Source organism: Urocampus carinirostris, chromosome 16 (assembly GCF_059441175.1).
Source record: "Urocampus carinirostris isolate Australia breed hairy pipefish chromosome 16, RoL_Ucar_1.0, whole genome shotgun sequence".
Taxonomy (NCBI): domain Eukaryota; kingdom Metazoa; phylum Chordata; class Actinopteri; order Syngnathiformes; family Syngnathidae; genus Urocampus; species Urocampus carinirostris.
The window spans coordinates 5898573-5911497 of NC_142364.1; the positions used below are offsets into that span (position 1 = coordinate 5898573).

Genomic DNA, 12925 nt, shown 5'->3' on the forward strand with positions numbered 1-12925 from the left:
AGACAGAAAACAGAAAAAGAAAAATTGAATAGGATAGTTGAGAAAAGGATAGGCAAAGAGTGAGAAAAAAAGAGTGAGAAGGAAAAAACCGTGAAACAAATAGGAGAAAGGAGAGAATAAGAGACAGAGAAAGAGAGAGAGGGAGAGAGAGAGAGATTAGGGAGCTACACATTAAAAAAAGGTGAAAAAATAAGACAGGAAGAGAGAGCTAGAGAACGGGAGAATGGGAGAAAGAAAGAAAAAGAGACAAAGACAGAGAAAGAAAAAAACATGAGAAAATGATAGGAAAGGAGAGAATACCATGGGCGAGCGTGGGAGAACGAGAGGGAGAAAAAGATGAAGGGATATAAATAGGAGAGAAAGAGTTCATGAGAAAAAAAAGATAGAGGGAGACAAAAGAAGAGGGTGAAAGACTATGCGAAAGGTATAAGAATACTGTACAAACAAAAGCGATAGAGAAAGAGAGCTTCGAAGGGAGTCAGCTCCTTATTGATGGCGCAGCCGACTCCCGCCGTTCATTTCAAAGATTCTCCCAACAGAGCCGTTTCCTTCGCGAACGACCCATCCCTACTCCACAGCACCGCTTCTTATTTACCAACCTCAATGACATGATCACACATAGCGAGGACGGCAAATCCACGCGAGAGCGAGCTTTTTTTTTTTCCCCCTGAGCCGCGCGCGCGCGCCCACCGCCCCAACGTGCAAAGAAATCGCTGCGTTTTCTCCCCCTCACTCGCGCGTGTGCAGCAGCGAGAGGACGTGTCGTAATCATATAAAAACTGAAAGGAAGGAAGGATTTTTTTTTCCACGCGCGCACACGCACAAGCTTGCTCGTCGCTTTCCTGCCATTGGAGTAAAGAATAGTTTCTCTGTGTGGTTTTTTTTTTTCCTCTCGTGGATTCTTGCCCCACTTTTGTCCACCCGAAGGAAAGGATCGAGAGGACAGGAGGAAAGAAAACAGCGTTTTTGGGATTTTCCCCCCCCCCCTCCCTTCTTCATTTCGGAGAGGATCTCCATCGTTTTCCTGAATAGAGAAACAACAGAGGGATTAAAACATTCCTGGCCGGGTTACATTGTGCGCCGTGCTAAGAAAGGCGCCTATAAATAGCTCCATTGCGCGATTCTCGTAAACTATCACAAGTGGTGCAAGGAATCGCACGCGTGGAAAAGAATCACGCGCGGGATCGTTTTTTCCCCACCTCCCCCTCCACTCGAGAAGTTTTTGTGCGGTTTGCCACCATGGATTATTATTCCGATTATCACTACGATGCTCGTTTGAGGCTAATCTTCAACAAACGGCGTGGATGTGTCCGCTTGACCTGGATTGGAATCGTGTTTTGATCCCCCCTTCCCCCCCCCCCACTCCCCACGCGTGGATTATTTTCAATATGATCATGGGATCATCGTGCACTTCTTTGCTGTGAATACGCCCCATTATTTCGCCGCTGCTTTTATTTATTTGGACCTCTCGTCAGGAGGCTTCTCTTGGAGGGTGTGTGTCGTGGACCCCAAGATTTGCGAAGGGACCCCCCCAGTTTTGTGTGTCAGCCCCCTCGGGGGTGTTGATGTAGGATTTCGACATGCCCAAAAGTGAGGAGCCGAAAGTGGGAGCATTATGACGGCAACGACGAACTGGGTGGCGAACGGGGCAAGCCTTGAGGACTGCCACTCCAACGTCTTCTCCCTGGTAGGACACCAAAAACCGAGAAACGCTTTTTTGACGTCACTCTGCAAAGTTACTAATCCAAATCGGATCCGAATCTTGAACCGAATTCATCATATTTTGAAACATCGCGGTGTCCTGTTAGACGTTATTGACTCGTTTCAAATTGGCCAGGTAGTTTCATGCAATATAAATTCGATTTTATACATATACAATATGATTATATTATATAATCATCAGACATTTTAAAATGTGAACATCAAAGCTGCAAAAAAAAGATTATTTTAGAACAAATGATATTAGTACAATAACGAATTATCAAATATAGACCTTATACATGATTTTGCTTTCATTCTGAAAATACAAAAATACCACTACAGCAGGGGTGTCAAACTCATTTGAACTCGGGGGGGGGCACACGATAGAACAAACATTCTGTCGGGGGCCGAACTAGTAAATGAAAGAGAAAGAAAAAGAGAGATATTTAAGAGAAAGAGGGAGGGAAAAGGAGAGAGGGCGGGACAAAGAAAGAAAAAGAGAGAGAGGGAGAGAGCGTGAGAAACCAAAGATAAAAAGTCGTGAGAGAGGGGGGAAAAGAAAAGGAGAGGAAGAAAGAAATCCAAAGAGAAATAGAAAGACAGAAGGAGAGAAAAGAAAGCGTGAAGGGTATGAAGGGAGAAAGAGAAAAGAGAGAAAAGGAAAAAAGGAAGTTAGAGCAAAAGAGGTTAAAAGACACAGAGAGAGAAAGAGACAAAGAGAGCAACAAAGTAAGAGAAAAAGAGACACAGAGAGTGAAAGAGACAGAGTGGGAGAAAAGGGGTGGAAAAGAAAGCGAGAAAGAGAGAGAGAAAGAGAGAAATAAATACAAGTACAGTGTCTTTGTGAGTGGCACCTGGCTTTGGCAACATATTTCATATTTCAACCTGCCGCTTGTTTTTCTCTTGCGCTTCTCTGAGTGTTGTGTCGCGGGCCGGATTCAATCCCTTAGCGGGCCCGATTTGGCCCGCGGGCCGCCTGTTTGACACCTGTGCACTACAGTAATACTTCATTACAGAATACTATTACATGATTATTTACCGGTACTCATAAAATACTACAAAAAGACAACTATGGTAATATTACAAAAATACGAAAGAAATATGAAAAAAATACGACTACAGTAATACTATATTACAAAATACTACTACAGAATTATTTATTCAAGACAACTAAAGTAATATTACAAAAATACTAAAGAAATATTACTATGGAAATACTCCAAAAATTCTACACAAATACTATTAAAATACTGATTTGGAAATACATCAACTATAGTTCTACTGAATAACTAAAAAAAATACAAATACAAAATACAATAATATAAAGATATCTGTACTTTTTTATCATTTGATCAAATAATATTTTACAACAAAGCTTGATTTGAAATGGGTTGAAAATGTAAATGTATAACCATTTAGGTCCGGGGTCACCAAAGGTAGCCCCCTAAAACACCTGGGTAGCCCTCTGACCGCTTCTAAAATACTTACCCGTGATGGGTCACTGTGATTTTCTAGGAAATTAGATTTTCAATCGGCAATAAATGTTACTAGTTGACTGAGCCTATCCATCCATTCATTATCTGCACCGCTTATCCTCAGTAGGGTCGCGGGGGTGCTTGAGCCCACCCCAGCTATCTCCGGGCAGTGGGCAGGGGACACCCTGAACTGGTTGCCAGCCAGTGGCAGGGCACATGGGGACAGACAATTTGCTCGCTCATTCACACCTAGGGACAATTTGGACCGGCTAATTCACCTGACGTGCATGTTTTTAGAATTTGGGAGGAAACCCACGCAAGCACGGGGAGAACATGCAAACTCCACACAGGAGCTTCGATCTCATGACCTCAGAACTATGCCGCACTCGCGCTAACCACTGTCCCAACGTGCTGCCCAATAAAATAACAACATAGTAATATTATGATAGCTGATTTTAGAATTGTTTATCAAACCGTTAGCTCTCTGTGCTAATAAGTAGCGATCATCTATAAAGGAAATGGTGACCCTTGTTTTAGGTAACATGTCAATAAAGTTAATGTACTCGTTGTTTTTAAAAATAGCTGGAAAATACCAAATGTTTAGATTTCCCATTCATTCATACCCATTCACACACACACTCACACACCAATGGGGCGTCAGCTATGCAAGACGCCTACCTGCCTAAAGCTGGCCTTATCATTTAAAGAATGTCAGCTCCAATTTTTGTGCCTTGTTCTTCCTATATTATGCTTTATCATTCAACCAACACTACAAATTATAATCACAGATGATAATGGATCTTTTCTAAGCACAACACATTTATTCCATAACAATGGAAAATGATTTGATGTTTGGCATTAAATGAGTTAACAACGTATTTATTGTAACAGTTGAGTTAATGCAGCTTTACACCTGAACCAACACATCACAAACAAACTCAAGAGCTATGAATAAAAATATGCTTGTCTCACTTCTCAAACTGCCTTGGAATAAACAAAAGAAATACAAATAAGAGCTTTAACCGTAACCCAGACTACTATGCCGGGCTTACTGAAGCTGAGAAAATACGGCACAATATTGTCTTTGATATGAAACAGGACTGGACATAAGCTCTTTACACCTTCTAGCGGCAGGAAGGAGCATTTAGTTTGTATTTATTCCCCAAAATCATAACTCCTGATAAAAATGAACTTTTTTTGGTCACCTATCCAAAAAACAACAACAAAACACAATAGTATACCGAGCAATATAATAATGTTGTATAATAGAATATGAGGTTTCTGTTTTCATTAAAATACTTAATGAGTAATATAAACTGGCGAAAATGTATGTCAACTAAAATGGAAGATTTTGAGATGTAATGCAAAAGGTATAAACTATCCCTTATGGAAAAATAGTTGGAGATGGAGTCATGAGGCTCTTTAACTCCACCCGGGGGGAGTAAAAGCCCACATTAAACCCGACCCCCGCATTTGCATATTACCCCATTTTTATTAGAGTGTGTATTTTATGTAGCACTATTTAAATACTCTATATCAACACGTTATATATTATTATTCTGTATTCTATTTCTTCTATTTTATTATTTTATTTTTCAACACAAGGATACTGCTGGAAGTGTGAATTTCCCCACGGGGGTGAATAAAGTATATCTATCTATCTATCTCTATCTCTACCAGCTCAGTAGCCTAGATGGTAGTGTGCCCGCTTTGAGACTGGGAGGTCGCTGGTTCGCGCCTCGGCCGAGACATACCTAATTGGTATAATGGCGGCGCCCTCTGTTGGCTGCGGCTGCATCGACTCGCTACAACGGGTCAGGTGTATCGACATTTCGTTCTGTGTACATTGTTACAAAGAATGACAATACAAAGGAAATTATTATTATTATTATTATTATTATTATTATCTATCTCTATCTAATTATTGATTAGTTAGTTTCATTTTTAGTAAACATTTAGAAATCCAGCTCTGGATTAATGAAAAAAAAAAGATGTAGAATACAGAACTAAACATGGATGCAAATAAATGCCTGGAATCCAATATGGGCTCCCTTTAATTGGGATTAGCTGCAGTACTCAGTAATTTCTGTGCAGTGCTTCTCAAACATCACTGCCTCATTCTGAGGGTTGTTCGTTAATAATGTCGATTTTACATTTTGAATGGAGTTGTTAGGGTGCTCCTTCAGAGGACATCTGAAGTTGTGTAATATAATTACAAATAAAAAAAGATGACATGTTTGACTGCCATCTTACTGCTACGGAAGTCAAAATGAAGATTTTGCAAAGGTTTCTTTTGCTTTTAGCACAGGACAGCCACTTAACTTCCACAGCTGGAGTCCCATGATTCGGCCATCTTCCACATTTTTCCCCACTGTTTCCTTTTCTAGCCACTTATGTTGCCACTTGGTTGTAGGTTATATCTCAGACTGGCCATTATTGTGAGCTGTTCCCTGTAAATGAAGCAAGCCTTCAGTTTCAGTTTCAATCACCTTCCATAGCGAATGTCGCTGGCAAATTCAATCTCTTACTAACTTTTTTTTTTTTTTGTAGCTTCATCTGTTAGCAGCTAAAGTTAGCGACTCAAACCAGTTCTAATCACCTCCACCGGTTCGTTCTTTTCCGCCGCTTCGAGTGTATCTAGCTTTGTCATCTTGAGTGGCGATGAACACCAGCTTTCATGTCCTGGCTGAAATCTATCCTTGCTGATTCCAGAATATATGTAAATAAGCTTCAGAATTGTATCTTTCTGGCTTCCAATGCATACACTTCAGCTCCATTCTAAGCTACAACGACCTCTAGTGGAGAATTATTATACAAAGTCACTAACGTTTTGTGAAATGACATAAATAACAAGTTATTGTGGAGAAGAAGCTTCAACTTTTTAATTTGTGGACATCTAAGAGTCATTATCTTATCGTATAACCGACTTCAAACCTTCGTAACGAAGAAAATCCAGAAGATATGAATTGGTCCAATTTGGTAGTGTTGACTGGAACTGGTTAGAAGAACCACTATACAAATAATGCATAATTAAATGGTGTATGTATGCATTGAGGATTAAACCATGTTTAGCTGGTGAAATATTAACAGTGTCTGAAATAACGTCTGCATCTTTTACGTCGGGCGTACAATTTCCAAATGTCTCCGCCCGGGTGGCCGACAACTTTTTCAAGAAAAAAAAAAACTACATTTAAAAAAAAAAAGAATGTTTTCAAATCAAACATTTTGCTTTATTGCGATTTCGAAATCTTCGTTCGTTTTGGGAATTTCGGTTCGTCTGTCAATTTGCATGCTCGGCAGCCAATCAGAAGCCCGCATCGAATAACTTCATGGACTTTCCCGAGCGTTATAAGGTCGCATATTTGCATATCATTTTCCAAAGTAGACCCACAGAGAACACAAAAAAAATGGAGAAGTGGCTAGGAATGGTTAAGATTTGTCAATTCAATAGCGCTCTTACTCGTGGTATTGCGGTAAGCCGTTTTCCATTCTGTGACGTCATTACGCACGCTCCATTTTTTTGTTTTGCTAATTGTCGATCGACATATTGTATCGAATGGAGCCGTGTTGTTGTTTGCTTGCTGTTGAGGAATACATATGCTTAAAGGCTGAACCACAATGTCCTGATTATAATAATAATAATAATAATTTCCTTTGTATTGTCATTCTTTGTAACAATGTACACAGAACGAAATGTCGATACACCTGACCCGTTGTAGCGAGCCGATGCAGCCGCAGCCAACAGAGGGCGCCGCCATTTTTACCAATGTTATAATCTCCTCACGCATGAGGAAACTGCCCACTCTGACATATCCTTACCAGGAATCAAGCCAAAACCTCAGCCCCAGAAGAAAGATTCAAAAGAAGCTAACAAAATCGATGAGGCTACAAAACGTAAACGTACATTAAAAGCATTGTGGGAAGAGGAGTTCACGTGGCTTGTAGCAAACATTGCATGAATGAAGATGAGTCAATACAGGTACATACTGATGGCAGATGGAAAACAGCCATGTCATATACATGCAATGAATGTTATAAGTAGATTTAAAATTAAGTTTATTATAAAGTGTTGTTCTGTTATATATTCTGATTATCGATCCAAGCATGCTTAAAGGCACAGTGTTTAATGTTTAGTGCATCCTTGTGGTACAAACTTTGATTCAGTAAAAAACTATCATAGCATCGTTATTTTCATTAAAAAAAGTCATTGTTCGAGAAATTCATATTTCTTTTACATAATGTAATCCATTACTTAACGTCCCCACCATGTTTTTCTGGCAACTTTCTGCTACGCTGTGCTCATATGAAGTGGTTTTCATTCACATTAGACAACAGTGCCTACCAAAAAACATATCAAAGTTCTGTTTTGTGATCCGTTCGTTTGTTTTATCTTTGTTGTACTAATGTCATGAAGCAGAACAGGATCAGGACCCAAACGCGTGACGTTACTCACATAAGCCTTTTATTTTTCGGGAAATGGGGAGTCCTGCACGTTAGGCAGCAGTCTTGTGTGAAATGATAGGAAGCCAGAGGCTGACGAGATCGATACCAATTTTCTGAGTTGATATCGGACAGATGGGGTCGATACTGGACAGGATGGGACAGAGGATAGATAATGAAAAAGGAAAATAAACAGGACAAACTAAACGGGAACGAAAAGTGGAGAGAATAATAAACAGGACTAATGGTGAATTTATGCATTAAGGATCAATACTGTTTTTTTTTTTTTATAAACCATGTTTAGCTGGTGAAATATTACACACTGTTACTTTAGTGATTCGCCTCCAAGCATGCTTAAAGGCACAGTGTTTAGTGTTTAGTGCATCCTAGTTGGTACAAACAAACTTTTATTCACAGCATTGTTATTTTTATAAAAAAGTCATTGTTTGAGAAATTTATATTTCTTTTACATAATGTAATCCATTACTTAACGTCCCCACCATGTTTTTCTGGCAACTTTCTACTACGCTGTGCTCATATGAAGTGGTTTTCATTCACATTAGACAACAGTGCCTACTGAAAAACGTATGTGATCCGTTCGTTTGTTTTATTTTGTTGTACTAATGTCATAAACCAGAACAGGATCAGGACCCAAACGCGTGACGTTACTCACATAAGCCTTTTATTTTACGGGAATTGGAGAAATAACCGAAAAGAAACCGGACAAACTAGACGGGAACGAAAACTGGAGAGAATAATGAACTGGACAAATGGTGTATTTATGCATTGAGGATTAATACTGAGGGTTTTTTTATAAACCATGTTTAGCTGGTGAAATATTACACACTGTTACTGTAGTGATTCGCCTCCAAGCATGCTTAAAGGCACAGTTTTTAATACTTTTATTCAGTAAAAAACTATCACACCATTGTTATTTTTATAATTTGTATTTTTTTTTACATAATGGAATCCATACCTAAGGTCCCCACTATGTTTCTCTGGCAACTTTCTGCTACGCTGTGCTCATATGAAGTGGTTTTCATTCCCATTAGACAACAGTGGCTACCAAAAAACCTATCGTTTTGCAGAATAGAAATCTGATTGATTGCGTTGCTGCTCTACACGCCTGTAAATCATATGAATAAACATGTAGTTCAATTAATAATGCACAAGCACATTTAGCGCACGAGAGGGGTGATATATTCATTATAGTCCGAGCGTCTCATCAATAACTAATGCTTACCGTGACGTGAGGCTAAAAACTACTATTGCCGAAGATGTCATTGTGCTGCAGTGCTTCTCAATTCTTTTCTGTCACGCCCCCCTCGGAAGAAGAAATCCTCCCCTAGATCGATCTTTTTATTTTTTGTGATAATATTGGTGTCAGAACCAGAACAGGAGGAGGACCCAGATGCGTAACGTTTCTCACACAAGCTTTATTTTACGGGAATGCACGTTGACAAAAACGCCAGTGATTCGGCGATCGCTGGGCAGAAGAAGTAAGGCAGAAGTCTGGCGTGGAACAACAGGAAGCCAAAAGGCTGACGAGATCGATACCAGTTGCACGAGCAGATACCGGACAGATGGGGTCGATACAGGACGGGACGGGACAGACGGGATTGATATCGGATACAGGAGACTGGAGTTCGATATCAAACAGGATGAGATAGACGGTGTTAGGAGGTAAATATTAAAAAAATGTACCGTTTACCAAATTGTGAGAATTAGTTATCTGACTCCATTAACCAAACACAACCTGCATTCTCCTAACAATGCACGCTCGTTTCTTGATGGGAAAATATGGCCAAGAGACTGGCATTTCCACACGGGGGCAGATTTAATTTCTTAAATAATTTAACTCAGTGAAGTCCATCGAATTAGCAGAATTAGTGTCGCTCGAGTCTCCGTCAAGCCTCCTCTCTCGATCTTCTACCTTTCTCTCGACCCACGTCTCTTCCGCAAGCTGGTGTGCCGGTTCCTCCCATGGGCGTGCCAGGAAAACCCCCACGTGGGGTCCAAACACCTCGCCTCGATGTCTGAAATGGTCAAAACATCCCCGAGCGTTTCTACGTCACTAAGGCCGCCTGCGTCGAGAAGTGCTGATTATCTTATCAGCCCTTTGTCCCTGTTCCCTGCTGTTCCTGTAAACATCGTTCTCCACTAGGTTGCATTGACCTCGCCCCACAGCTCAGCCAATGAATATCTTTTGCATTTAAATGTAATTTGTATTTGATCGTATAAAATCCCTTATAGTACAATGTATAAAATCCTTCAATGGGGACGATACCCGATACTGGAGATTGTAGCAAGGTATCAGACAGGATGAGACAGACGGGCTCGATACCAAACACTGCAGTCAGATATCAAACAGGGCGAGATAGACGGGATCGATACCAGACAGGATAAACAAACAGGATACAGGACAGAGTCAAAACACGCGTCTTGCGGGTGCAGAGGTTTGTTGAGGGACTGACAAAGGGCGAGTAAAAGCAATGAGCTTAAAGAGGAGGGAAGCCAATCAGTCAACAAGCCACAGCTGGCGCAAAACGGGCGGGGCCAATTGGGGTCAATGGGCAACCGTGACACTTGGTGGGGACAAAACAAAGATTTTGATGGTAACGCTTTCGGCAGATTTTCGCTGAAGAAAAACTCGAGTGTGACTGGGTTGTAATGTCTTTACGTGACAGATTATTTTATTTGGTTTCATGCTGTCTGCTGCCCACAATTATAACATAGCAGGCACACCAGTCTTTGCTTGTCTCCCTCCAAGGTCCCAGTGACATTCTACAGGAGGATGCTTTGTTTTTTCCTTTTACCCCATCCCTCTTCGCCTGTCCCCGCAACCGTGTTAAATAATCGCTCATGGTCACCCGAGGCCCTGCTACACTTCCTGTCTGCATTTCATACTCAATTCTTACACTCTGTGGTTAATAGAATAGAATAGAATAGAATATACCTTTATTGTCATTGTCACAACATGGGATATATTGTGACAACGAAATTGGACGTGGCACTCCAGTTCCACATTTTACAGTGAGAATAAGGAAAACAAAGAGATAAAGGAGCAAAGAAGATGTTTTAACTGTCTTTGTTGTAAAGGCTTTGTTTTCCTCCGGAGGGGGTGAGGGACAGACAGAGATGGGCGGATCCAACTAGATGTTTGATCTTACTGTACACACGGTCCAGTGTTAATTGCACCATATGATGGCTAAATGTAAACAAAACATTATTGCCCCCTAGTATAGTGGATGTGTCATTGCACTTTATTCTGGGAAAGTTAAAATAAAACAGTTTGAAGTGAAACACGCCTTACAATGACAGAGCCCCGTGTCCCCCCAGGGGGCCCCACTATTTGAGAACTGCCGTTGTACTGTCAAGTGCAGTCCCTAAAACAAATCCCCATCGGAAACCTTCGTGGAGGGTGAAGATCACCCCCAGAGATTCATTTTAAATAATCATTTCAGTCTCCCATTCGGAGCCGGCGGCTGCCCCTTCAAATATTTCTCCCAGGCATAATGATTTCCTCATCTCCAATACTGTAATGTGTCAAGCTACACAAACAGCTTACCAGCTCATAAATCAGAGGATCGTGCGAGGCGAGGAGCAGTGGAAAGCTTTTCACTCCTCCTCCTCCTTCTCCTCCTCCCATCAACCTTCCAGATAAAAGCTGATAAAATGTTAATGTGGTCCTCACGGAGATGGCTTGATAGCAGTTTTCTGACAGGCGAGGCCATTGCGGCTCCAGGTGAAATTTGGTGACTTTGTCGGGAGGCGGAGGTCCTCTTTGCTAGATAAAAGAAGAAGCGTGCTAAATGTCCAGCTCCCTTAGGGCAGCCATGCAGAAAGGCATGCGAGAGACCCCGGTTCCATGCTTTGGTTCCCTGCAACCAGGGTTGGGTAGGGTTGCTTGAACTTGATTACTTTCGATTACTTTTGGATGACTCCAATACCAAATATGCTAATAAAAGACAAAAGAAAGTAAAGAGGAATAAAATGATGACTCACAACACGTGGTAAGCTTTCTCTCCTGGCTTTGATCTCTTTGATCTCTGGCAAAGCTCACATAAAATGCGACAGTAACAGGGTTGGGTAGGGTTACTTTAACTTGATTACTTTCAATGACTTTTGGATTACTCCAATACCAAATATGCTAATAAAAGACAAAATAAAGTAAATATGAATAAAATGATGACTCACAACACGTGGTAAGCTTTCTCTCCTGGCTTTGATCTCTTTGATCTCCGGCAAAACTAACAAAACATGCGACAGAAAGAAAATGAAAATAAATCCAAACGGTAAGTAATCAAGTTAAAGTAACCCTACCCATCCCTGCCTGCAACAACGCTGAGGTGTCGGGAGCAAGGAAGGAAACGGATCCAATGTAACTAAAAAGCAAGATTTGCATTCCTAAGGTGAAGAAAATAATCAATATCATGCATCAGATTAGGATTTGGCCTTGTTTTTTTAAGAAAATATGTCGTTGAGTTTGTGACTTGAGGAAATGGGTCTCCAACGTGTTGCCCGCCGGCACCAGGGCGCCCCCTAAGGACGATTGAAGTGCCCGAGGACTGTTCTGGAACACGCTTCTATTCTATAGCACATGAATAACCTATATTGGGGGCGGCAGTAGCTCAGGAGGTAGAGCGATCGTTTTAGGATTAAGGGATCCCAGTTCGAATCCCGGCTTGTCCGTGTTACATGTCGAAGTGTCCTTGGGTAAGACATTGAACCCCTAATTACCCCCAATAAGCAGGTTAGCGCCTTACATGGCTGCACAGATCACAGCCGCTATTGGGAAATGTGAAGCACAATGTAAAGCGCTTTGGGAAGTCTTTGACTTGAAAAGCGCTATATAAATGCAGATCATTTCATATTTTATGTTGACGATATTTGTGTATTATTTGTTATTGCAACATCCATTGCAGCCTGGTCATCCTGAAAGGGGGATGACCTCATGTGCGGTCCCTTCTCAATGTTTCTTCATTTTCCTCATGTTGAGGTTTTTGAGTTTTTCCTTGCCCTCATGTAGGTTATAGATCAGGGGATGGTGTCATAATAGTCTGTGGTTTGCAATAATCTGTGGTCTTTGCAGCCCTTTGAGACTCTTTTTGATTAAGGGTGTCACAAATTACCATGACTTGAGGTTTTTGAGTTTTTCCTCGCCCTCGTGAAGGTTTTAGATCAGGGGATGGTGTAAAAATAGTCTGTGGTTTGCAATAATTTGAAGTCTGTGCAGCCCTTTGAGACTCCTTGTGATTAAGGGTGTCACAAATAAACATGACTTGACTTTCCTCATGCTAAGGTTTTTG

General features: G+C 41.0%; 1 protein-coding gene across 2 annotated transcripts in view; it reads left to right on the top strand.

Moving 5' to 3' along the window:
• The first annotated feature begins 641 nt into the window (after positions 1 to 641).
• Positions 642 to 12925, top strand: part of LOC148350070 (mediator of RNA polymerase II transcription subunit 13-like) — a 205030-nt gene continuing 192746 nt past the window's right edge. For both annotated transcript variants that reach the window (XM_088319745.1, XM_088319746.1), the window contains exon 1: positions 642 to 1687. In XM_088319745.1, the coding sequence (XP_088175871.1) occupies positions 1616 to 1687 (72 nt within the window). In that variant the 5' untranslated portion in view covers positions 642 to 1615. The remainder of the gene's footprint in view (positions 1688 to 12925) is intronic.